Below are 26,675 nucleotides of genomic sequence, written 5' to 3'. Positions count from 1 at the left end.
CAGGAGTGGGATTCAGCCGGCTTGGACCAGTTCGGGAGAAGCGGTAGCTCCAACGATCAGCCGGCCCTGCCCACCCGCCCCAGCGCTATCCTGTCCTATATTTCCTTCTTTCTGGCTCAGCTGATTCATGCAGCTTAGCTGATTTCCATGCCTCCGCTGTTCTACTTACCAGGGCAGCCTTAGAAGATAAGCCGCTAAGCTTCAAATTGCTCTATTCTGAATGCAGCGCGCTAGTGCAGTGTGCATGTGAAGTGTGCGCTCACCGAGCCGGTTTTTTTAAACCGGTTGCATCCCACCGTTGCTTAGCAACATAGATGTTGGGCTCAATTGTAGTCATAAGGTAGTTGAGGACGACCCGTTATAAAAATGGTAACTATGAATTGTTTGTCCTCTGTTCCAGGTTGTAGAGAGGATGAGTTTTGTCTACTGGCTGATATTCCAAATAACACAGACACAACCTTCTTTCCTTGCACCCTCTATCCATCAGCCCAAGTCTGTAACACTTCCATTAACAACGTCCCCAACAACTGCGAGATTGTGTTACCTCAAAAGACCCAACTTTTATATCACAAGACAGGTGAGCTAATGGGCCTGCTAATTCATTCTTATTCCCTGTATAATAGGGAAGAAACGAGGGAGAGATTTCTTGACTGTAAGAACTGGATTGCGTGGGGATTAAATGTTGGAACTAAAACTCCCAATTTTTTTTTTTATGGTTGATTTTGCAGTATCTCTTGAAGGGAGCGTCAAGAATTTTTACACCCATCTACCGTTCCGTAAAATATCAGGAGTCTCTGTGAGAAACAAGATGGATATGTCTAGGAAAACGGTGTCAAAGGGGTAGGTTTTCTTTCTGTTGTGATCTATCTATGGCCCCTTCCCCTTTTTTTCAACAACTTTAAAAGGCTACAACCTTTGGTCAAGGGGTCTCCAAACTTGGCAGCTTTAAGACTTGGTGCAGGGGAATTCTGGGAGTTGAAGTCCACAAGTCTTAAAGCTGCCAAGTTTGGAGAGCTCCAATCAAGTCCATACACTGTTGTTTCTCAACCCTTTCAACTTTAAGATGCTTGGATTTCCACTCCCAGAATTCCCCAGCCACATTTTTTTACTACAGCTGGTTAAACCAGGAATCGAACCGAAGACATTTCAGTTTCAAAAAATACATTTAAAATAAATAAATAAAACAACTGAAAGACTTTGGGAAAGTTGCATAATGGCTTAGCGATAAGTACTGAAAATAGTATTAGCCACAAAACTGTCGGGAGATGACTCAAAGGCAAATGCCTTTTTGGATAAACATTGTGAAATGTGTGCACTCCATCACAGTGATTAGCAATCTTTCTTATTTAGGGTTCTGCTGGCAAAGTCTGAAACATTTTGAGAAAAATCTTCTGAGATTTTGAGACTGTCATATGGGATTTTGTAGAATTTATTTATTTGTTTATTTTGTCACAACAGCATATATAAGCATAAGCATGAAAGTAACTATATAATATATAAGCATATATATATATAAGCATAAGTATGTAATAACTATATTAATTGGATATAATGAAAGGAAACAATAGGACAGGAACGGTAGGCACGTTTGTGCTCTTATGCACGCCCCTTACAGACCTCTTAGGAATGGGGTGAGGTCAATAGTAGACAGTTTTTGGTTAAAGCTTTGGGGATTTTGAGAAGAGACCACAGAGTCAGGTAGTGTGTTCCAAGCATTAACAACTCTGTTACAGAAGTCATATTTTCTGCAATCAAGATTGAAGCGGTTAACATTAAGTTTAAATCTATTGTTTGCTCTTGTATTGTTGTGATTGAAGCTGAAGTAGTCTTTAACAGGAAGGACATTGTAATAGATGATTCTATGAGTTAAACACAGGTCCTGTCGAAGGCGGCGGAGTTCTAAATTTTCTAAACCCAAGATTTCAAGTCTGGTGGCATAAGGTATTTTGTTGTATTCAGAGGAGTGGAGAACTCTTCTTGTAAAATATTTCTGGACACGTTCAATTGTATTGATGTCTGAAATGTGGTATGGGTTCCAGACAGGTGAGCTGTATTCAAGAATTGGTCTAGCAAATGTTTTATAAGCTCTGGTTAGTAGTGTAGTGTTTCTGGAGAAGAAGCTACGTAAGATTAGGTTTACAACTCTTAAAGCCTTTTTTGCGATGTAGTTGCAGTGGGCTTTGGCACTTAGATCATTGGATATGAAAACTCCAAGGTCTTTGACAGGGTGGGGGTCATCTGTAAGGTAATGTCCATCGAGTTTGTATTTAGTGTTTGTATTCTTTTTTCCAATGTGTAAGACAGAGCATTTGCTGGTTGAGATTTGGAGTTGCCAAGTTTTTGACCATTCTGACACAAAGTCAAGGTCTTTTTGAAGGGTAGCTGTATTGTTGGTAGTGTTAAATAGTTTGACATCATCAGCGAAAAGAACACAATTACTTTTAATATGGTCACAGATATCATTAATGTATAATATGAAGCGTGTTGGTCCAAGAACACTGCCGTGGGGAACGCCGCTATTGACAGGAACAGGATTTGATAGGGCCCTGCCTATTTTGACCACTTCTTGTCTGTTTGACAGGAATGCTGATATCCAATTGTGGAGGGGTCCGGACATGCTGTAGGATTTTAGTTTTAGGAGAAGTTTGTCATGTACCACTGAGTCAAAAGCTTTACAGAAGTCTATGTAAATTGCATCTATTGTTTTGCCTTGATCAGGATTTGTAGTCCATAAGTTGATTTGAGCTCCAGTTCTGTCTGTCTATTTTCCCACCTACTACCTATATCATTCAAGGAGATGGCAATAGCACTTAGACTTATATAACTCTTTGTAGTGCTTTACAGCCTCTCTAAGCGGTTTACATTGCCCACAACAATCTAGGTCCTCATTTTACCCAACTCGGAAGGATGGAAGGCTGAGTCAACCTTGAACTACCAAATTGTAGTCAGCCGGCAGGCAGCAGAAGTAGCCTGCAGTACTGCACTCTAACCCAGGGGTCTCCAACCTTGCCATGTACTGGCTAAGGAATTCTGGAAGTTGAAGTCCACAAGTCGTAAAGTTATCAAGGTTGGAGACCCCTGCTCTAACCATTGTGTCACTGCGGCTCATCAAAGTGAGATGTTCTCACTTTGGGTACACCTTGGACAGGTATTATTATTATTATTGTTATTATTAGCTTATGGCATTGTTACATTAGCCAGGAGACCACAGTACTATTGCAGAGTAGTAGTTTGGCTGCCAAGATACCAGTTCCGTTGTAGAAAACGCTCACACACTTCTCAAGGTGCACCACAGGTGAGTAAGCTCATTCGCACCAGAAAGAAAGATGAGTGGTTCTTTCTGCAGTGTTATCCAAGGTCCCCTCCCTGCCCGGAGCCACCTCACAAACAGGGGCCGCAGCTTAGGAAGGTTCAGAGCCATCAGGAATCTGACAGCCTGCACAGAGCATCCGCTCGTCTCCCCACCGAAGTGGTACCTATTTATCTACTCTCATAGAATATGCTTTTGAATGGTTAGGTGGACAGAAGCTGAGTTGAGTGACGGGAACTCGTCCCACCATGCAGTGCTAGGACTCGAACCACTGGATCAGAGACCATCTCCAGGATCATTAAGCCATTGAGCCACCATGCCTCTTACCTTGGACAAGTTATAACAATATATACAACGCACTTTGAGCAAGATAATAAAACCTCTCTGTGAGATTGCTGGGTCCCAGTTGTTCATTTAAATTTGGCTGAAGACATCTGCTCTCTCCTATATCTTAAGAAAATCATTAACTTCTGCTTTGCAGATTGTTTTTTCTTCTTCTTTAAATCCCCATGGCCTTAATATAAATGGATATTCTTGTTATTTGCTTCTGGTTTGGAATGCAAGTTTCTCTCAGACTGCTGAGTTCCAAAAACGATTTCTCTCTCTTAAAGAAGTGTAGGAGCTTCCTGTTGATTTCTCAGGGATTAAGATGTGAAATATGTCCATTTTCTTTTGTTTTCTTTCTTTCTTTCTTTCTTTCTTTCTTTCTTTCTTTCTTTCTTTCTTTCTTTCTTTCTTTCTTTTTCCATTCAGATTTTTTGACTGTGAACGGCTTTGCGACGCTGATCCTTGCTGCTCGGGTTTTGGACTTCTAAATGCTTCCGAAGACAAAGGTATTTTTTTTAAAAAAAATTCATTCATTATAAGCAGAATTGTAGATCTTTTGTTGGTCTTTTCCCCTAGGTAATCTGGAACCTATTTCATTGTGGTTCGCGGTGTGTAAACCGATTCCTGCATGCTGGTTTGAGCCATGTGCCCTGTAATGATTCTGGATAAGGGAGGAAATGGGAAAAGTGGATTTATTTTTCTAAGAACCTGCAGCCAAAAATCAGGCACCGTAGAAGCTTCAGCGGAAAGGGCTGGTTCTGTAGCCAGCAACTTAACATCCTACTTTGCTGCTTCTGTTGCTGGTTAATTTATATTCTTTGGAAAAGGCAAATAGAAGACAGAGGCACAGGCTATTTCTTCCTGGTCAGCATTGCACTTTGGACATAAACGAATGTATACAGGTAGTCCTTGACTTACAACCATTCATTTAGTGGCCATTCAAAGTTACCCTAGCCCTAACTTGTACTCTCACCACAAGTCACACACACACACCCCCCCGCAATATTTACAAATAACTGAACTGCTGAAATTCTTTTGGGATTCCAGGTTTCTCTGTAGGATGTAGGATTCACATTGGCTAGCCAAATACAGGTAGCCCTCAATTTACACAACAGTTCATTTAGTGATCGTTCAAAGCTACCATGGCACTGAAAAAAATAAGTGAATTATGACCACCGCAGCTGTGGGAAGCTACCCCTCTCCTAGAAATAGTTAGAGAAATGTTAAAAAGACAGATTTTATTTCCCTGCATGAGAAATGGAGAAACATGTTTTTTTAGAGGGAGAAAGCAGCCCCCATCTTTTCTTAACAGCCCTCAGCAGATGTCAGCACTTAAGAGATGAAAAGATAGATAGCTCTATTCCTAAGCTAATACCCTCACCCAAGATCCAACACAGGAAAAAGCCATTAAGCCATAGTAGGAATAGCCCAACACCCTTTCAAAACACAAGCCTCTTCATTACACCATTTCAGAGAGTCCAAGCTTCAACCAAACGTAGCTCAGACAACCTATAGAGTCAGCTACATGGCCCCATGGGAGTCTGACAACAACCAATAGAATGTATGTTCTTGCACAGGAACAGGAAGCTCAAGTGCAAAGCCCAAGGAAGGTATAAAAGCCACCCACTCTCAACTCCATTTTGTCAGTTGCCCAGAACCCATGTGCTTCTGCTTCATCATTAAACCATCTTTCCAATCAGCCTCCATGTTTCTAGTGTCTTTCTCCCAGCTTGGAACTGAACCAGATGGATATTTCTTCCAACACCGCTTCCCCATGGTCACATGATCAACATTTGGACATTTGGCAACTGGCTCATCTTTAGGATGGTTGCAAAGTCCTGGGATCATGTAATCCCCCTTTGGTGATCTTTTGACAAGCAAAGTCAATGGGGAAGTCAGATTCACTTAACAACCGCGTTACTAACTTAACAATTGCAGTGATTCACTTAACAACTGTGGCCAGGTTGTAAAATGGGCCAAAAACTCACTTAACAACTTAGTCTCGCTTAGTAGCAGAAATGTTGGGCTCAATTTTGGTGGTAAGTCAAAGAGTAAGGTAAAGGTAAAGGTTCCCCCGTACATCTGTGCTAGTCGTTCCTGACTCTAGGGGGCGGTGCTCATCTCTGTTTCAAAGCCGAAGAGCCACTGCTGTCCAAAGACGTCTCCGTGGTCATGTGGCCGGCATGACTAAACGCCAAAGGTGCACGGAACACTGTTACCTTCCCACCAAAGGTGGTCCCTATTTTTCTACTTGCATTTTTTACGTGCTTTCGAACTGCTAGGTTGGCAGAAGCTGGGACAAGTAACGGGAGCTCACCCAGTTACGCGGCGCTAGGGATTCGAACCGCTGAACTGCTGACCTTCTGATCGACAAGCTCAGCGTCTTAGTCACTGAGCCACCGCATCCCAAGTCAAAGAGTACCTGTATGCATTTGTGAAACTGGCCATAAGGAAGTAAAAGCAGGTCAGACTGACAAAGAGTCATTGGTTCATGGATTATGGGCCATCCAGGCATTTTCAAGTCAACCAGATACAGTTAATCCTCTACTTATGACTGGCCTGCAGTTATGATGGACTCCCCACACAAGATACTAATGACTCTGTTCTGAATTCCAATTGCTGCTTTTTCATAGTTACATAACTGTCCACCAGGCTCTTCTCAACCGGCCTGTATTTATGTCCCTTTGTAGCATCCTGCGTTTACATGATTCGATTTTGTGACATTTTTGCCAAAAGATGTTGGTTGTTCCAAATGCGTTGCCATTTTTTTCTGACTGCCCGGTCACCCTGCTGATTTTATGACAGCAAGACATCTCTCTATCAGCTAGAACGTTTTTCTATTTCCTCAGTGTTTACATTGGATTATTTAAAAATGCCAATCATCTATAGAAATTTCTAGAAAAATAATGACAACCGTCGCTGTTTTCTCATTTCAGACAGCAAGATCTTGTGTTTGACTCTGGGCAGTTTGGGAATTCAAACCTGCAGTGACGAATTAAGAAGTGATTGGCAGATTTCTCCTTGTACATCTCTGAAATCTGAGGCCAAAGTGCATCCTTTCGGCTGGTATCAGAAATCCTGTGAGTACCAAATCTCTCCTTAATTGGTTTCCATCCATTGTTTCTTGTCCTGCCCTCTGGTGCTTTGGTAAATACGTTAAGTTGACCCCCATCCTCTTTATCACAACCTTTGAAATACTGGAATACTTCCCCTAACAATCTGATTCTTGATTTTACCAGCCTCAGAAGGATGGGTCAAGTTTGAGCCAATCAGGATCTAACTCCAGACTGTGGGCAGAGTTAGCCTGCAGTACTGCATTCTAACCACTGCACCACCAGGGCTTTATTTATTCTTGCTGCGTTCCTTTATCATTATTTATTTGATTGCTGTATTATTTTACTTCTCTTCTGTTTACACTCATGCCATTTTTTCTGACCGCCCGGTCACCCTGCTGATTTTATGACAGCAAGCCATCTCTCTATCAGCTAGAACGTTTTTCTATTTCCTCAGTGTTTACATTGGATTATTTAAAAATGCCAATCATCTATAGAAATTTCTAGAAAAATAATGACAACCATCGCTGTTTTCTCATTTCAGACAGCAAGATCTTGTGTTTGATTCTGGGCAGTTTGGGAATTCAAACCTGCAGTGACGAATTAAGAAGTGATTGGCAGATTTCTCCTTGTACGTCTCTGGAATCTGAGGCCAAAGTGCATCCTTTTGGCTGGTATCAGAAATCCTGTGAGTACCAAATCTCTCCTTAATTGGTTTCCATCCATTGTTTCTTGTCCTGCCCTCTGGTGCTTTGGTAAATACATTAAGTTGACCCCCATCCTCTTTATCAAAACCTTTGAAATACTGGAATATTTCCCCTAACAATCTGATTCTTGATTTTACCAACCTCAGAAGGATGGGTCAAGTTTGAGCCCATCAAGATCGAACTCGAGACTATGGGCAGAGTTAGCCTGCAGTACTGCATTCTAACCACTGCGCCACCAGGGCTTTATTTATTCTTCCTGCGTTCCTTTGTCATTGTTTATTTGATTGCTCTATTATTTTACTTCTCTTCTGTTTACACTCATGCCATTTTTCTTCCTTTTTATTATTGCAATAGAATAACCCCAGGGAGATGCAGAGGGCAAATGAACTTAACAAGTAAATAGAATAAAATAAAATAAATAACCATGTTGGATTGAAACTGAGAATGTACCCATTCACGTCCATATGTCACACCCAGAAGACTTTCCATGCACTTAGACATTTACATGTTCATTCATCATCTTTTGTTAAGGTCTCTCCACGCATAGATCTATTTCAATTGCTAGCTGAAGAGTATGGAGCAGATGGAGCTGCTGTTGGCTCAGCTGTTAAAGACACGGAAAGTTAACATCCAGGGTTTGAGACCCGAGCGCAATGCAATGGGGTGAGCTCCCGTTCTTGCCTCAGGTCCTGTCACCTAGCAGTTTTGAAAGCATGCAAATGCGAGTAGAAAAATAGGTACCCCTTCAGTAGGGAGGTAACAGCCTTCTGTGTGCCTAGATGTGTAGTCATGCTGACCCGATGACCACGGAGGTGTCTTCAGACAATGCTAACTCCCTCAGCTAAGAAACAGAGATGAGCACTGGCCCTTGAGTTGGATAGGACGGGACAGCAGTGGTGGGAGTCAGCCAATTCGGGCTGGTTCGGGTGAACTGGTAGTTAAATTGCTGGTTGGCCCCACCGTCCTCCCCACCCCGCCCCTTCCAGGAGTCCCCACACACCCCATTTTGTCTCCCAGGTAAGTGCAGAGAGGCCTACTAGGTCCAAAACTGGGCGGTGTGTGTGTGTGTGTGTGTGTGGCATGCCCACCCCACCACAGCCCATTTTTGCTCCCAGGAGGCTGCAGGGAGGCCTACTAGGCCCAAAACGGAGCACGGGGGGGGGCGCTTCCCCCCCGCGGTGCATTTTGGCTCCCAAGGGGGTGCAAGAGGCTGAGTGCTGCCTGTCACATCCCCTGACCACGCCCACCATGGCCACACCCACCCAGCCAATCGTTAGCGCGGAGAACCGGTGGTTAAATTATTTTTATTTTCCCAACACTGCTGGATAGGGAAACCTTATGGCAGAGGTGGCAGAAATTTGCAGTCCACCCATTCTTAAAGACATTTGCCAGAAAACACTTGCCAGAGTTCTGCTTTTCTTGTTTTTAGACTTCAAGGCAGTCTTTTATTTTCAGTAATGAAAGCCACATACTCTTATTTATCCTGCCTGGAAAATCCTTCACATCTTTCTCACACGCTTCCTTACTTTAAGGACCAAAAAGAGAGAGAGAGAGACAGAGAGAGGAATAAGAACTCTAGTCAAAATAGGTAGAGGGTCCAGATGTAAGATGAATTCCTTCAAGATGTTTCATTTTTCCTGCAGTGTGTGTTTTGACCAGATTGCCAGATGTGATCCTAGACAGACTGCCAATTTTTGATGGCACTTGTCAAAAAGAATCTGAATTTCATTTCCCTATAGTATACATTCCTACCTATGTAGCTGCATAATATGCACGTATACGTAGCTCAAACTTTGCTTTTTAATGGTAAAATTAAAAATCTATGAGGTAAGATCAGAAAATCTACGAGGTTTTCTTATTTTTTTTTTAAAAAAATGTACTAGAAAATCTAATCCAGTTTAATAGCAGGTTAGTATCTGCTTGAGCCTGCGGGAAAGTATGCCACACTGCGTTGTGTACACATGCAACCGATTATTTAAGCAGAGACAGTAAATACTTACAGTCCCAAAAGGCACAGCCAATCTGGAACAGAAAGAAGTTTTACATTTTGCGTCTGGACCCTGCTGAACTCTTGCCCAGAGAGTGTGAATTCAGCCTGCAGATGGCTTTTTTTCCCCCAACAGGCATCAGTATTTTAATCAAAATAATGTTTATAGTTCTTTCACCTTCTTGCGAACTGGTAAGTTGTGTTGAGCAATAAGCAGGGTTGGGCTTCAAAATTTTTAGCAAGGGGTTCTCTGCCTGGTTGGTGGGAGGGCGTGGCCATGGTTTAGTTGGCCTCCTGCACCACAGTGCGGAGGGGGGCATTTTTGCCCTCCCTGGCCCCGGAGGTTTTCCTGGAGCCTCCGGGAGAGTGAAAATGGACTCCCCAGGCTCCGGAGGCCTTCTGGAGGCTGGAAATGAGCCCGTTTCTGGCCTTCCTGAACTTCTGGTAGGCCCATTTTTCACCCTCCCCGAGCCTCCATCCGCAATCTGCACTTACCTGCATCCAGAGTCCCTTGGGAGATAGGGCGGTATACAAATATGATTAAATAAATAAATAAATCCAAAACATGCCGCGTGGGGACCCCTGGGAGGTGAGGGGTGGGGTGGGAGGGGCCAGCCAGGAGTGGGATTTGGGGGTTCTCTGAACTGCACAGAATCTTAGCTAGAGGTTCTCCCGAACCCCTGCGAACCCCCAGCAGCCCATCCGTGGCAATAAGACTTTGTTCTGCTTAAGTAGCAAGCTATTATCAAATCCTACCTGCAAGGGATAGAGTCCTTCTGAACTACCAAGGGTAGAGTATCTTCTAAAGCAAGAGAAATCATTCTACAGGGGGTCCTCATAACCACAATTGAGCCCAACATTTATGTTGCTAATGGACGCATTTGTTAAGCAAGTTTTGCCCCATTTCATGACTTTTCTTGCCACAGTTTGTTACGTGAACCCCTGTCATTGTTGTTGCACGGTTGTTAAGTGAATCTGATTTCCTCATTGATATTGCTTGTCAGAAAGTGGCAACACAACCAAGCCAACCACTTGATCGTCTCCATTTGGGGTCCTACTGACAAACCTATGTTTTCATGGCCTTTTCGACTAACAAGAAGGTGAAGTTCAATTATACCTCTGTGGGAATGATGTTCCATAGAGAAGGGGCCACCGCTGAGAAGGCCTCTTTTTCATAGTCCCACCAGATGTATCTCTCTAATAGATGGGACCTGCAACATAGCAATAGCACTTAGACTTATATGCCGCTTCATAATGATTTACAGCCCTCTCTAAGTGGTTTAGAGTCAGCATCTTGCCCCCAGCAATTTGGGTCCTCATTTTACCACCCTCGGAAGGATGGAAGGCTGAGTCAACCTTGAACCTGGTGAGATTCGAGCTGCCAAATTGCAGTCAGCCGGCACTCAGCAGAAGTAGCCTGCAGTACTGCATTCTAACCACTGCGCCACTACAGCTCTACATACCTTGCTTTGGTGATTGATTATTCATCTTCCAGCCTCACTCACCAAAGAGTGCAGTTTTGCCTAGACCAGTGTTGATGAACTGTTCGTGTTCTCACGTGCTGCCCATGTGCCGAAAGTGTCACGCGAAACCATCCCGAGACAAATGTACGCCCTCGCCGGCTCCCATCGTGTTCCTGTGGTCAAACGTGTGCCAGCCAGCTGGCCATCGCGCACATGGTGCTGGCGACCCCGGAAGTGCGGCAGTCCATCGTGCATGTGTGATGGTGAACCTCTGGCACGTGTGCCGCCTCGCACATGCGCGGTCCGCTGGCACCGCGCGCGCACGCCGGCCAGCTGACCGGTGCGTATTTGACTACAGGAACCCGACAAGGAGCCGGCGAGGATGCATATTTGTCTCGGGATGGTTTCGCGTGCCAGAAGTGTGCCATAGGTTCACCATAGGTTCACCATCATGTGCCATAGGTTCACCAATGCTGGCCTAGACATTATGATAGAGGCTATCTCAATAGCCTTTTGTAGGAGAGGACCAGGCTGAGCCCGAGGAAGGGGTCAAACACATCATCGGTCTTAAGTGTCTTCATGACCACAAGAAATCCATCCCTCCTGAAGTCCATTGACTCTTATTGGCTGCCCATTCGCTTTGACCATTAGTAGTTCAGATTCTTGTAGAATCTTGTAGCTTAAGCTTGCAATAAACCTATATATTCATTTGAACCAGGGGTGAAATTCAGCAGTTTCTGGAGAACCGGTAGTGGAAATTTTGAGTAGTTCAGAGAACTGGCAAATACCACCTCTGGCTGGCCCCAGATTGGGGAGGGAATGGAGGTTTTGCAGTATCCTTCCTCTGCCACGCCCACCAAGCCCCACCATGCCCACCAAGCCAGTAGTAAAAAAATTTAGATTTCACCACTGATTTGAACTGCCTGTTTTCCTAATGTTCTTCACTTGGCGCCTTCTTTATATCCTATGGCAAGATAACATGACTTCCTGAGATTTCCACAGGGTGTGTTTGTTACATATATTAAAACAACAACAATAACAGACAGAGGTTCCATCACACCATTGTGGTTGCCATCTTGATTTTGCTTTTCTAACCATGCTTGTGTTGTGACCCAGGCCCAAGTAGGTAGTAATAAACTTAATCCGTGGAAAAATAAACTTTATTCGAACAGCTGGGAATTACTTCATTCCCAGCGGTCGTTCAACTCAAAGTAAAACAAATGCCTCCCAAACACAAATTCTTCAGTTATCTCCCAAACCTTAGTCCAATTAGGCAAACTACCCAAGGCCCTTCCTGGCAAACATCCAGAAGCCACACAAACAAAGATATACACGAAGCAGAGGACGCAGCTACAACGTTGTTTTCCGGCAAGCTGAAACACCGGTGCTGGTCCTTTAAGCCTTACAGTAGGGACCAATCATCTTTTGGCCCTATTCTCGAGTTGTCCTCTCTGCTTGAGCTGCTCTTGTCTTCTGGCAGCTCTTCTCATGTGTGCATTAGGAACAGGCTCCTCCGGTTCCTCTGCCTCACTACTATCAGTCTCTGGTGGTTCTGGTGTCCACACCTCACTCACCGATGGCCCTGGCCTCACCTCAGCCTCATCGCTGTCCGACTCCGTTGCCAGCTCCGCAGGCTGCTGGCGGACCACAACAGCTTGATTCTCCTCTGTTCTTTTAAGTGTTCCATGAATCCTTGTTTCTGTTAATGAAAGTGGTCTCTTTTTTTTCTTCTTCCCATAGCAATTGTGCCCCGCGTGTGTCCACCGGTTCCTTTACCAGAAAATCAAGAAAACGGTAAGGAAAACAGATCTTGAGTCAATGGAAGATAATTGAGCTTCTGGTTCCTGAGAACTAGGAGAAGGACAGATGGAGGAAGTCCTTGACTTATGACCACAATTGGGATTTGAACTTCCACAGCTATGTTTTTTTAGTTTTTTATTTATATATTTTTTCTTTAACATATATAAGTGCTTAATAAGCAGTGTATTGTCTGAGTCAATTTACTAACATATAATAATATCGTAACAGTAATAACATTCTTTACTTATATATAAATGATATTCTTCCAATTTGTAATTTCTACCTTTATTAGTAGGTAAAACAAATCCCAAGTTAAAAAGTATTCCGTATATTTTTTGTCCTTTATCTTTAATGTTAGCCCATCCATTTCTGCACAGTCTAATGTTTTTCTAATTATATTTAACTCTGCAGGAGTTTCCTCATTTTTCCAATGTTGTGCAAATACAATTCTCGCTGCTGTCAATTTTTTTTTGCCTTTGGACATGTCCACCACATATGGTAGTAGGAGTATGAACTTCCTCAGCTATTTAATGTCATTAAGAGAGTCACACCAGATTTTATGACCTCGTTCAGCCTGGTCATTAAGCAAATCATTGCAGTTGTTCACCTGAGCCATGCAGTCATTAAGTGGCCTTCCCCTTTGACTTTCTTTGTTGGAAGCCAGTTGGGAAAGTCACAAATGGTGATCACAGGTGATCACATGCAACCATCATAAATACATGCCAGTTGCTAAGCACCAGAATCAAGTTCATGTAATTGTGAGGATCTGTGTGTCAGGGTTCCAAGGAATACCCTCAATGAAATAAGTCTCTGAGGCTTGAGGTTCCTCAAAGTTCCAATTTATTAGAGATGTCATGTTGGCACAGCTGGGAAAACCCGAATCTGAAAGCTTCCAGGTTTTCCACACCCAGTTGACAGTTCACAGCCCTGCCCCACACCCACAAGTTCATCACATTGTCCAATCAATTCTTCATGCTCAATTGGATGCAATCTTCAGGCAGTCTCCATCAGACGCAGGATGTCCTTGAATAAGGAATGATGTTATGACTAACATAACCCCCTCCCAACTTCCCCAGCTAATATATGTGGCAGTTAAGAAGAAAAAAAAGAAAAGAAATAAAATTGCCTTCCAAAACTGACACTGTAATGATTGTAAGTGCAAACACTGATCATAACTAACTTTTATCAGCACTGATATAGCACTGAGTAGTGCAAACGGGTGTGGAACCTTCTTGGAACTGTTGAAACTACTTAGTTTCACTACTCAGGTGACCCTGAGGACACAGATAAACCTCCAGGTGGCCTCAATGTTTCTCTAAAAGAGTGCAAATGACCAGCTGTCTGCAAGGAGTATAAATCCTTCCATTCACCACCATCCAGTCAGAGCTGAAGAAGCTTCTTGGATGAGAAGTGAAACGTCTTAAAAAAAAAAACCAACAAGAAAGTCCAGTTGCCTCTTGAAAAAGCACCTTTGGTTCAACTGGGAAAACTTTCCAATTAGCAATAATTGCATCTTTAAAACTCATTCGGCGGAAGTTACTCAGGTCTACAATGTCAAATAGACCATGGAATGTGGAGCAACGGAGACTTATTATGGGTTTGCTGTGGTTTAAACCTACTGATTTGGAAGGGGAAGGCTTTGCCCTATTTAGAAGCTCCCTATTTTAACAACCAGATAAACAATCTGGTGCGCTTTCATTTCAGCGTTGGCTGGTTTCTTTCTAAATGACAGCTTGGTGGGTAGAGGTCTGATTATAGTTATTACCCGCCAAAGATTTCAGGAAAGCGGTACATCTTGTCATACAGTATTCTCACGTCTCCACAATATTTGTGTGTAACAGGTTCAGGAAAATAAATACGATCTGCTAGGATTTCGTCAAGGAAAATTCTTTGCTACGGTGCTCCTACAGTTAGCTCTGTGAAAGCTAGTTGCTTTAGATGAAATAGAAAAAAAAAGAATTTCTTTTCTTTATTTTTCCCCCTCCTTTTTTAAAAATGTGACAAACAGTAGCGATCTCATCTCTTTTCTGCATGGCAAGGCCCGATGAAATGGAAAAGCAGTTGATATTTTGGCTCAGTTCAGAGGTGGGCTGCTGGGGGTTCGCAGGGGTTCAGGAGAACCTCTAGCGAAGATTCCGTGCAGTTCGGAGAACCCCCAAATCCCACTCTTGGCTGGCCCCACCCACCCCTCCCCTCTCAGAAGTCCCCGCATGGACCGCTTTGGATGCAGTTAAGTCCAGGGCATGCACGGAGGCACGGGGAGGGCGAAAAAAGGGCCTACTGGACGTGTCTCCAGAGGACCTCTAGAGCCTGGGGAGGGCAAAAACATCCCTCCCCATGGTGCAGGAGGCTGACTAGGCCACGCCTACCATGGCCACGCCCACCCAGCAGCCGGGCAGAGAGTCCCTTGCTAAAATTCTTGAAGCCCACCCCTGGTTCAGTTCATTGTCCCTGTAGCAGTGTTTCTCAACCTTGGCAGCTTGAAGGTTCTGGGAGTTGAAGTCCACATGTTCTTCAAGCTGCCAAATCATCTTGTACAGCAGCATTCTCCAAAGCAGAGGTCTCCAACCTTGGCCACTTAAAGCCTGGCAGACTTCAACTCCCAGAATCCCCCAGCCAGCAAAGCTGGCTGGGGAATTCTGGGAGTTGAAGTCTGCCAGGCTTCAAGTGGCCAAGATTGGAGACCTCTGCTCCAAAATGATATTCCTTCAGGTCTTGTCCCAAGAGCGCTTTAACTGGACATCCTTGTTTTTTCTTTGACGACGTTTTGCTTCTCATCCAAGAAGCTTCTTCAGCTCTAACCGGATGGTGGGGAATGGAAGGATTTTATATCCTTTGCAAATCCTTCCATTCTTCACCATCCAGTCAGAGCTGAAGAAGCTTCTTGGATGAGAAGCAAAACGTCTTCAAAGAAAAAAAAAGCAAAAAAGTCCAATTGCCTCCTGAAAAACCACCGTTGGGACAACCATGATTGAGATTCTCTGTATTCCTTCAGATCTTCAACTTCCAAAAGTTCTAGTCAACATTAGAAGTTTAATGCTGGCCCAGCTAAAAGATGCCGGGCTGCTATTCCTATCTCCGTCAGGCGATGGGCCAGAACATTGATTTGTGATCCATTTAAATTCCCCAAAATTCTATTGCTCCAACACTGGAAGTTTTTAAGAAAATGTTGGATAACCATCTGACTGAGATGGTGTAGGGTTTCCTGCCTGGGCAGGGGGTTGGACTAGAAGGCCTCCAAGGTCCCTTCCAACTCTTGTTATATTATATTATATTATATTATATTATATTATATTATATTATATTATATTATATTATATTATATTATATTATTATATTATATTATATTATATTATATTATATTATATTATATTATATTATATTATATTATATTATATTATATTATATTATATTATATTATATTATATTATATTATATTATATTATATTATATTATATTATATTATATTATATTATAATATTATATTATATTATATTATATTATATTATTTGGGGACCTCCCATCTTTTTGGCTTGGTAGAGGTCTTTGAGAAATTTGGAAACCTCTCTCGAGTTTTCATTTACCAGAAGGAAAATCGGGATGTTGCTTTCTACTTTTCCCTTTAATTCCTCAGAATTCTGTGCACCATCCCAATTTCACTGTCTCTTTTATTTTGGGGATAGATGGACACCGTTCTTTAAAAAAAGCATTGAGGTCCGGCCACCTACCCAGCCCTTTTAGGTTGTTTAAGATGCCTGTGGCTTGGAAGAATTACAAGGAGTAAATATAGTGTCCAGAGTTAGTTCTTCAGACACTATGCACTTTGTAGCATGTTAGCTTTTCATTTTTTTTTAATGGAAAATCTAGTGCAATACGATAGACACCAAGGGAGATTTCACAGTTTACAATAGGATCGCAAAGATCTACTTGGTTACCCAGAGGGCTAGTTTAGGTATAGGTAATTGTTGTTGGTTTTTTGGGAATTTTAAAAAAAAATTTAACACATACCCCAACATACATTTTTTTCTGAACAGAATATTGGCCAGGTTTCAAATTTATACAACTTTTTAGTTCTCTTCCAACATATTTTGTATGCTTACATTAATATATTTTGCCTTTCCTCTCTCTCTTTTTATTTTCTAATATATACACCAACATACATTTTTTCTCAACAGAATATTGGCCAGGTTTCAAATTTATACAACTTTTTAGTTCTCTTCCAACATATTTTGTATGCTTACATTAATATATTTTGCCTTTCCTCTCTCATTTTTTTATTTTCTGTCTTTTCTTTATGTTGTATATCTAATCTTACCCTTTGCCCTAAATTCTAATCATTTATCAACTTCCCTCTTTTTCCCCCCTCTTCTCCTTCTTCCCTCTAAATTAAACCCTTTATTTCCCAATTAATATTTATAAAGTTTTATATAGACTACTTATCAAACATTAGAGTCATTCATATATTGCAATTCAAACACAATTCATTTAACATTAACCATAATCAAAAAAGAAAAGAAAAAGGACTCAGTTAATCTTCATAATGTCATTGCTAATGCTTTCAGTAAATTCCATAATTATCTTTCAAGACTTTTTATACTTTCAAATTCCGTTATTAATATTTAACATAACATAACATAACATCAGAGTTGGAAGGGACCTTGGAGGCCTTCTAGTCCAACCCCCTGCCCAGGCAGGAAACCCTACACCATCTCAGTCAGATGGTTATCCAACATTTTCTTAAAAATTTCCAGTGTTGGAGCATTCACAACTTCTGAAGGCAAGTCGTTCCACTTATTAATTGTTCTAACTGTTAGGAAATTTCTCCTTAGTTCTAAGTTGCTTCTTTCTTTGACCAGTTTCCACCCATTGCTTCTTGTTCTTTAAACCATTTGACATATTATCAGCTCTTTTTTATGTTTTCAAATTCCATTGTTAATATTTAAACCATTTAAAATATTATCAACTATTTTTTATTTCCTTCTTTTCTCTCGTTCTCCCTTTTTTTTCCTCTTAAAATCCTTTGCTCTTTTTGCTTGTCCTGTATTTCCATCCCCTCTTCTCCTCCCCCTTTCCCTCGTAATTGTTGACTTATGACCATTTGTTTAATGACCACTCAAAGTTACAACAGTGCTAAACGAAGTGACTTACAACCCTCCTTGTGTTTATGACCATTGCAGTGTTTTCATGATCATGATCATGATCAAAATTGAGAAGTTTTGGCAACTGGGATGTACTTATGACAGTTGCAGTGTCCCAGGGTCACCTGGTCGCCAGTTGTGACTTTCCCAGTTGGCTTCTGACATCCAAAGTCAATGGCGGAAACCAGATTTGCCTAACAACTCTATGGTTCACTTAATGACTGCAGCAAAAAAAAAAAAAAGTTCATAAAATTTAAGTGATTCATTGAAAAAACTGCTTTGCTTATTGATGGAAGTTCCCATCCCAGTTGTTGTTGTAAGTCAAGGACTACCAGTATGTGTAAGAACTAAATATTTAAACCAGCGGTGAAATCCTCTGAAGTCTGCTACCGGTTCTGTGAGTCTGCTACCAAGCGCATGCTTTGCGCACATGTGTGCCAGATGCGCACTCACACAATTCTAAAAAAAGAACATTTTGATGCCTTTCAAGTCTATAAAGGTAAGTAGAACAGTGACGGGGGGAGGAATCCACTGTGCCACGCAATTTAGATTAGCTAGAAAGCAGGAAATCTGATGATTGCAGCTAATATAAATCGTGTGTCACAGCTGATCGTCGCCCAGCTGATCGTCGGAAATACCGGTTCGCCCGAAGCAGTAGCATTTTTTACTACTGGTTCATCTGAACCGGTCTAAACCGGTAGCATTTCACCCCTGATTTAAACCATGTAGAAGAACAAAATGTTATGATGGAGCTGGGACACTTTGCGCATACCTGGTTTAGTTTATAGTATCTTATTTCTGCAATTGAGATAAAAGTTAAACCATACTCAATCTATTGCCAGTGCAAAACAGTCTGGTACGATCTTTGCAGATTATAATCCACAGCATCAAAGAAGTAAACCCATTCCTTACTATTCCGGCTCAGACTTCAAATTTTTATTTATTTGCTTACCCGCCTGACAGCTTTGATGAGTTTGGCGTTTCCTGTGTTGTGTGTATGCACATGAGCACAAACCTGTAGTGCTTCTTTCAGCATCAAGGGGAAGTAACAGGAGCCAGGATTATAATCCAGGTTCTCTTTACCTTTGCATTAGGCTGGGTTTTAGCTTATTTCGAGCGAATCTCACTTGTCAAATCGCTATAGCAGATGTTCTTCTCATTTTCCCAATACCCATCCTTTTCTCCTTCCTGTCCTTAGTAAAAAAAATATATATATCTGGAAAGTGAAACTCACCCCTAGAGATCCTGTAATTTAACAATAAAAGATTCAGGAGTAGTTGGATGCAGAGGGTTATAATTACGCAATGAAAATTTTTTTGATCCAAGTGACACTGGGATGACCTGAGTGTGGTCTGGCTGGAAGACGGGAACTTTTCCACCAGGTGAAAGTGATCCAAGAGTTGCTTAGTTACTGTATAAAACTCAACATTTTATACAAAGGTGGGGAACCATCTTTAGATCATGGTGTGTGACGATTTTGTGGCTGGAATGACAACATAACATAACATAATAACAGAGTCGGAAGGGACCTTGGAGGCCTTCTAGTCCAACCCCCTGCCCAAGCAGGAAACCCTACACCATTTCAGACAAATGGCTATCCAACATTTTCTTAAAAACTTCCAGTGTTGGAGCATTCACAACTTCTGCAGGTAAGTTGTTCCACTGATTAATTGTTCTAACTGTCAGGAAATTTCTCCTTAGTTCTAAGTTGCTTCTCTCCTTGATTAATTTCCACCCATTGCTTCCTGTTCTACCCTCAGGTGCTTTGGAGAATAGCTTGACTCCCCCTTCTTTGTGGCAACCCCTGAGATATTGGAACAGTGCTATCATGTCTCCCCTAGTCCTTCTTTTCATTAAACTAGGCATACCGAGTTCCTGCAACCGTTCTTCATATGTTTTAGCCTTCAGTCCCCTAATCATCTTCGTTGCTCTTTTCTGCACTCTTTCTAGAGTCTCAACATCTTTTTTACATCGTGGCAACCCAAACTGAATGCAGTATTCCAAGTGTGGCCTTACCAAGGCATTATGAAGTGGTATTAACACTTCACGTGATCTTGATTCTATCCCTCTGTTTATGCAGCCCAGAACTGTGTTGGCTTTTTTGGCAGCTGCTGCACATTGCTGGCTCATATCTAAATGGTTGTCCACTAGGACTCCAAGATCCGTCTCACAGTTACTACTATTGAGCAAGGTACCACATATAAGGTACCTGTGCATTTGTTGTTGTTTTTTGCCTCAATGTAGAACCTTACTTTTTTCACATTGATCATTGATTTGAGAACCAGGAAATCTAAAGGTTGCTCTAGGACAGAGGTCGGTAACCCGTGGCTCTGGAGCCGCACGTGGCTCTTTCATCCCTCTGCTGTGGCTCCCCGTTGCGGGTCGGTGCCACAATTTTGAAAGGAGCTTCCGGTTTGGTAGGGGGGGAAGCATGGCATGCCAGGAGAAGATTCTGTAGCAAGGGGTGGCTTTTCTAGTCAATTCTACAATTGATAGGGCGTTTGGTTAGGACACATAGAGGAAAAAGGACGTTGCGGTAGGAGGAGACTCTATGGTAGGGGAACCAGACTTCCGGTCAGCTCCAGAATTGAACAGGTGGCTTCTGGTTAGGACCTTTGTGGCTCTTTGAATGTTTAAACTTGCCAAGCTCTGCTCTAGGAGGAGCCATAGGTCTCTTCCACAAGCCACAACGACAACATACAGTATGCACGTTGTATCATCTTTGCAAAAAGATACGAACTGTGCATTTTTACAAAATGCTAACGTTATTATAGGTGAAATCACTTGCCTCTCTTTAGGAGCTCAATGCAAACCAGGCAATCCTGGGACACGTATTTGGACAGGGTCAGAATTTTATGGGATTATTTGAGGAGAGGGATTGATTATTTTCTATACAGATAGTCCTCGACTTACAACCACTAGTTTAGTAATGGTTTATTTTATTTTTATTTTATTTATTTTGTCATACAGTATATATAAGCATAAGCATGAAATGATTAAACAATATATAAGCATATATATATAAGCATGAGTATGTAATAACTATATTAATTGGATATAACGAAAGGAAACAATAGGACAGGAACGGTAGGCACGTTTGTGCTCTTATGCACACCCCTTACAGACCTCTTAGGAATGGGGTGAGGTCAATAGTAGACAGTTTTTGGTTGAAGCTTTGGGGATTTTGGGAAGAGACCACAGAGTCAGGTAGTGTATTCCAAGTATTAACAACTCTGTTACTGAAGTCATATTTTCTGCAATCAAGATTGGAGCGGTTAACATTAAACTTAAATCTATTGTTTGCTCGTGTATTGTTGCAATTGAAGCTGAAGTCGTTTTCAACAGGAAGGACATTGTAACAGATGATTCTATGAGTTAAACTCAGGTCATGTCGAAGGCGGCGGAGTTCTAGGTTTTCTAAACCCAGGATTTCAAGTCTGGTGGGATAAGATATTTTGTTGTTTTCAGAGGAGTGGAGAACTCTTCTTGTAAAATATTTCTGGACACGTTCAATTGTATTAATGTCCGAAATGAGGTGTGGGTTCCAGACAGGCAAGCTGTATTCGAGAATTGGCCTAGCAAATGTTTTATATGCTCTGGTTAGTAGTGTAGTGTTTTTGGAGAAGAAGCTAGCCAAGATTAGGTTTACAACTCTTAGAGCCTTTTTTGCGATGACGTTACAGTGGCACTGAAAAAAGTGCACTTATGATTGTTTTTCACACTTACGACCATTGCAGCATCCCCATGGTCACATGATCACAATTCAGGTGTTTGGCAACTGGCGTGTACTTATGACTGTTGCACTGTCCTGGGTCATGTGACCATCATTTGGGACCTTCCCAGCCAACTTCCAACAAGCAAAATCCATGAGGGGAGCCAGATTCGCTTAATGACTACATGATTCACTTAACTGCCGCAGCGATTCGTTTAACAACCGTGACGCAAAGGACAAAAAGCTCACTTAACGGCTGCCTTGCTTAACAATGGAAATTTGGGGCTCAATTGTGGTCATAAGTCAAGGATTACCTGTAGTTTCTGAACTGCATTGCGTTTGCTGAAGAGCTTGCACTATGTTTTTGGCTTCAAACAGAACTGAGTATTTTATTCAAAGATGAATTCAGGAGATGAATGGTTAATTAAAAATAAATAAATAAAACCTTTTCTCTGGAAAGAAAGCCACAGGAGAGAAGTTTCCTTGAACTGCAGCCCAGACAGAAGGAAATTTAAAACCTGGGTTTCTGACTCCAATAAAACAGTGCTTTTCTTGTTGCTTTCTTGTTGCTAACTACAATGTAGAAGATTCACTTAACAACTGTGACCAAAAAAGTCATAAAATTCAGCACAATTCACTTACCGACTGCTTGCTTAACAATGGGTTCTCAATTGTGGTTGTAAATCAAGGACTACCTTTACTTCAGAGATTGTTAAACGATGGAGAAACGATGTCACAGAAGACAAAGTTTCAAAACTTGCTCAAATATCAATCAATCAGAATAGAGCTGGGAGGGACCTTGGAGATCTTCTAGTCCAACCCCCTGCTCAAGCAGGGAAACTTATACCATTCTAGACAGGTGGCTGTCCAGTTTTTTCTTAAAAGCCTCCAGTGTTGGAGTATCCACAATTGGTTAATTAATCACTGGTTAATTATTCTCACTGTTAGGAAATTTCTCCTTAATTTTAGATTGCTTCCCTTCTTGATTAGTTTCCATCCATTGTTTCTTGTCCTGCCTTCAGGGGCTTTGGAGAATAAGTTGACCCTCTCTTTTTTGAGGCAGTCCCTCAAATGCTGGAATACTGTTATCATATCACCCTTAGTTCCATCTTTTCTCTAGACTAGCCATACCCAGTTCCAGAGGTGGGTTTCAGCAGGTTCTGACCAGTTCTGGAGAACTGGTAGCGGAAAATTTGAGTAGTTCACCTCTGACTGGTCCTGCCCCATCTATGCCACCCGAGTCCCAGCTGATCAGGAGGAAATGGAGATTTTACAGTATCCTTCCCCTGGAGTGGGGTGGGAATGGAGATTTTACAGTATCCTTCCCCTGCCACGCCCAACAAGCCATGCCCACCAAGCCATGCCATGCCCACCAAGCCACGCCCACAGAACCGGCAGTAAAAAAATTTGAATCCCACCACTGCCCAGTTCCTGCAACTGTTGTTCATATGTTTTAGTCTTCAGGCCTTTAATCCAGGGGTGAAATGTTCCCGGTCTGGACCGGATCGCCCGATCCGGTAGCAATGGCGGCGGGTGGTTCAGAGAACCGGTAGCAAAAATCTCTGCCTCCCCCCCCACCCAGCTGAGCTGCATGATCATCCAAGGTTTTTTTTAAAAAACTTTTAAAAGCATTTCTTCTTTGGCCGAAAAAATGCTTTTAAAAGTTAAAAAAAAAGCCTCTAATGATCGCGCGGCTCAGCTGGGATCGTCAGAACCTTTTAAAAGCATTTTTTCTACAACCTCTTTGGCCAAAGAGGTTGTAGAAAAAATGCTTTTAAAAGTAAAAAAAAAAAAAGTTGGCCATGCCCTCCCAGTCACCTTACCCCCCAAAGTCATGCCCATAGAACCGGTAGTAACAAATTTTACATTTCACCCCTGTTTTAATTCTCTTAGTTGCTCTTCTTTGCACTATTTCCTAAGTCTTTTTAGTAATGTGGTGACCCAAACTGGATGCAGTATTCCAGGTGTGGCCTTACTAAGGATTTATAAATCTTTAAATTACTAAAGATTTTAAATAAATAAAGTTAAGTAAGAATGAGGATATTCCTTATTTAAATAAATAAGGAAATAATCTTGGTATGCTGATGGTATCAGCACAAGTAACTGTGAGTGATCTATTATCCCAAACCAAATATACTTTAAAATCAGCAAGATAGTCCAGACATCTTTGGCTTATATTGGATCCAAAACAAAAGTTGACTGTCTTTTCTTTTCTTTTTTTTTTTTAAGAGCATAAGTAGTCATTTTCAGATTTGGGTCTGGAGCTAGACAAATAACGTCTACTCTGTTGGAACTGGCAACTCAGACTGCGGAAAATTGATGTGTAATTATTGTTTAAACTGTTTTTCTTAAATTCCTATCCCTGGAAAGGCTCCGCTTCCGTTGTTTTTTTTTTATGGCAACCCTGAGAGTCTGTAAAATCCCTCTTCTCTTTTTGTTTTTAAATCCAACAATTAAAAGTGTGGCTTTTGAAAAACAAATATGCCACGAGAAATAAAACCCAGGGGGGTGGTTCAATTTTTGTACATTCCGGAGAAGACAGTAGATTTGGAGCTGACGTTAACCATGATTTAGTTTCTTTGAAATCATGCCTACAGCAGCCTTTAAAAAAAAAAAAAGTTCTACCAAATCTGAAGTTCAAAGAGATTGGATGGGCAGTTCTTCTAAACTATTTCTAGCAGAACGAGAACGTCTCTCTCCATTTCTCAAAGGCAGAAGTCCCGTTTCTTGGAGGCCAGATGACAGATGGTCCTTGAGGTATGACCACAACGGAGCTCAAAATTTCTGCTGCTAAACAAGACAGTTGTTAAGTGAATTTTTGCCCCATTTCATGACCTTTCTTGACACAGACGTTAAGTGACTCACTGCAAAAAGTAACCCAGTTGTTAAATGAATCTGGTTTCCTCCTTACCTTTGCTTGTGAGAAGATCACAAAAGGTGATTCACATGATCGCGGGACACGGGCAACCATCGTAAATACGAGTCAAGTTGCCAAGTGTTTTAATTTTGATCACATGACCGTAATTTTGATCACATGACTAAATTTTGATCACATGACTAAATGAATGGTTTGTAAGTTGAGGACTGTCCATATTGAAATACCTCTATGTGGAAGGAATTTCTCCTAGACTTTGAATAAAAGGATGGCGAGTGGTGCGGTGGCCTAGAGGTGGAGCTCTCACCTCGCAATCAGGAGGCTGTGAGTTCGATCCTAGGTAGAGGCAGATATTTTTCTCTCTGGGCACAATGAGAACATATCTGCTGAACAAAACTCCGCATTGGCGACACGAAGGGCATCCGGCCATTAAAACGCTCTGTTAGCTCCATTCAGTTGCCCAGATTCCAGCCCGCAAGGGATTATGGGGTCGTTAAATGAAGATGATTGAATAAAAGGATGAGAACCCAGGGAGATTACAGACCATTAGAGAGATAGTAATTAATAATAACTATAAATATAGCTTTCAGTAGAATATTCACACATACTTCATATGAATGATTTTACTTTGTTGTGACTCACATCTCCCGCTGATTATTTGGCTCCTCTGATCCTTTATTTCATTTTGTATTCCAACAAATATAAATTGTGGTTCTAAAGACTTCCGCTGTTGAATTTCTCCATTTTGTTTTTTTAGTGACTTTGGACAAATGGCAGCGTTTGGACAGGACCTCCACTGTTATTGACCCTTCCATTTCTAAATTTGATGTCATCCAGGTCAGCAGAGATCCTTCCAGTGAGTTTGCTGCCATCCGAGATTTTTGTCTCTCAGGTAAGATGGCCTGTTTTCCAAAGATGGTGCCCCTTCCTTCCTTCCTTCCTTCCTTCCTTCCTTCCTTCCTTCCTTCCTTCCTTCCTTCCTTCCTTCCTTCCTTCCTTCCTTCCTTCTTCCCTTCCCTTCCCTTCCCTTCCCTTTCTCTTTTTTCCTTCCTTCCTTTCCTTCCTTTCCTTCCTCCCTCCCTCCCTCCCTCAGACAGGATTTCAGAAGTGGTTTGCCATTGACTTCTTTGCTGGGTTGAGAGAAAGTGACTGGCCCATGGTTACCCAGACGCCTAAGATAGAACTATTTTTCATCACTACCACAAACTGCCTCTCAGACTTCTTAAATGCAAGTTGTATTAATTACATCGTTAATTGACTAACTGGAATTAATGTGGCATTTTAAAAACAAAATATGGAAATAATGTGGAGATAGAAATAGGGTTGAATCAGACTTAAAGGGAGTTACTGAAAGCTTTTTAATTACTAACTTCTAAGAAAGCCATTTGAAACTGGAGGCTGAATCCTGTGGCTTATATTTCACATTAGATGCCTTTTTGAAGTTTTTCCCAACTTTAAAAGCGAATAAGCAAAAGAGGGGGGGAAACCTCCCCCAAATTTATTTAGCTGTGTCTGGAAGCCCTGATTATTTTTGAAATTTTCTGTGCAGGAATGAAATATATTGTTTCTATCTAATGCAAACTGCTGTCTATAGCTGGGGTCTCCAACCTTGGCAACTTTAAGACTTGTGGACTTCAACTCCCAGAATCCCTCAGCCAGCAAAGCTCCCAGAGTTCCTCAGCCAGAAAAGCAAAGCTGGCTGAGGAATTCTGGGAGTTGAAGTCCACAAGTCTTAAAGTTGCCAAGGTTGGAGACCCCTGGTCTATAGGATGGTATCTCTATGGCCAAGAGCAGACATTAGAACTTCTAGAGTCAGCTTTTCAGGGCTGGTCTAATCCAAAGGCACTATTTATGTTTTGAGCTTATCTCAGACATTAACAACTCAAATGCAGGCTCATAGCTTGATCCTATTTCTTTGCTTCAAAAATTTCAGCAATGGGTTCTCTGCCCGGTTGCTGGGTGGGCGTGGCCATAGTGGGTTTGGCTTAGTCTGCCTCCTTCACCACGGGTGTGTGTGTGTGTTTTCCTCAAGCCTCTGGAAGGGCGAAAACTGCCTCCCCCGGGCTCTGGAGGCCCTCCGGAATGTCTTTCTGGAAGGCCCTCCAGAGGCCCTCTGGAGGCCTTCCGGAATGTCTGGGAGGCCTGTTTTTCCCCCTCCCCAAACCTACGTGAGGGCACTATCCAAAATGGGCTGCAAGGAGACTCCTGGGAGGGGTGGGGTGAGATGGGAAGGGTAGGGTGGGCTGGGTCAGCCCAGGGGGGATTTTGAAGTTCTCCGAACCAGCCATAACGTTAGCTACGGG

The 26,675-nt window shown here is 42.1% G+C and overlaps 1 protein-coding gene across 1 annotated transcript in view; it reads left to right on the top strand.

Moving 5' to 3' along the window:
* TG (thyroglobulin) overlaps nucleotides 1-26,675 on the top strand; it is a 201,823-nt gene that overhangs the window by 87,209 nt on the left and 87,939 nt on the right. The window contains exons 27-32 of the mRNA XM_058175193.1: nucleotides 401-577; nucleotides 729-840; nucleotides 4,064-4,143; nucleotides 6,574-6,717; nucleotides 12,588-12,641; nucleotides 25,130-25,264. Of these exons, the coding sequence (XP_058031176.1) occupies nucleotides 401-577; nucleotides 729-840; nucleotides 4,064-4,143; nucleotides 6,574-6,717; nucleotides 12,588-12,641; nucleotides 25,130-25,264 (702 nt within the window). The remainder of the gene's footprint in view (nucleotides 1-400; nucleotides 578-728; nucleotides 841-4,063; nucleotides 4,144-6,573; nucleotides 6,718-12,587; nucleotides 12,642-25,129; nucleotides 25,265-26,675) is intronic.

Source organism: Ahaetulla prasina, chromosome 3, assembly GCF_028640845.1.
Source record: "Ahaetulla prasina isolate Xishuangbanna chromosome 3, ASM2864084v1, whole genome shotgun sequence".
NCBI classification, from domain to species: Eukaryota; Metazoa; Chordata; class Lepidosauria; order Squamata; family Colubridae; genus Ahaetulla; species Ahaetulla prasina.
The sequence above is the reverse complement of the archived record's forward strand: the minus strand, read 5'-3'. Positions and strand labels throughout refer to the sequence as shown.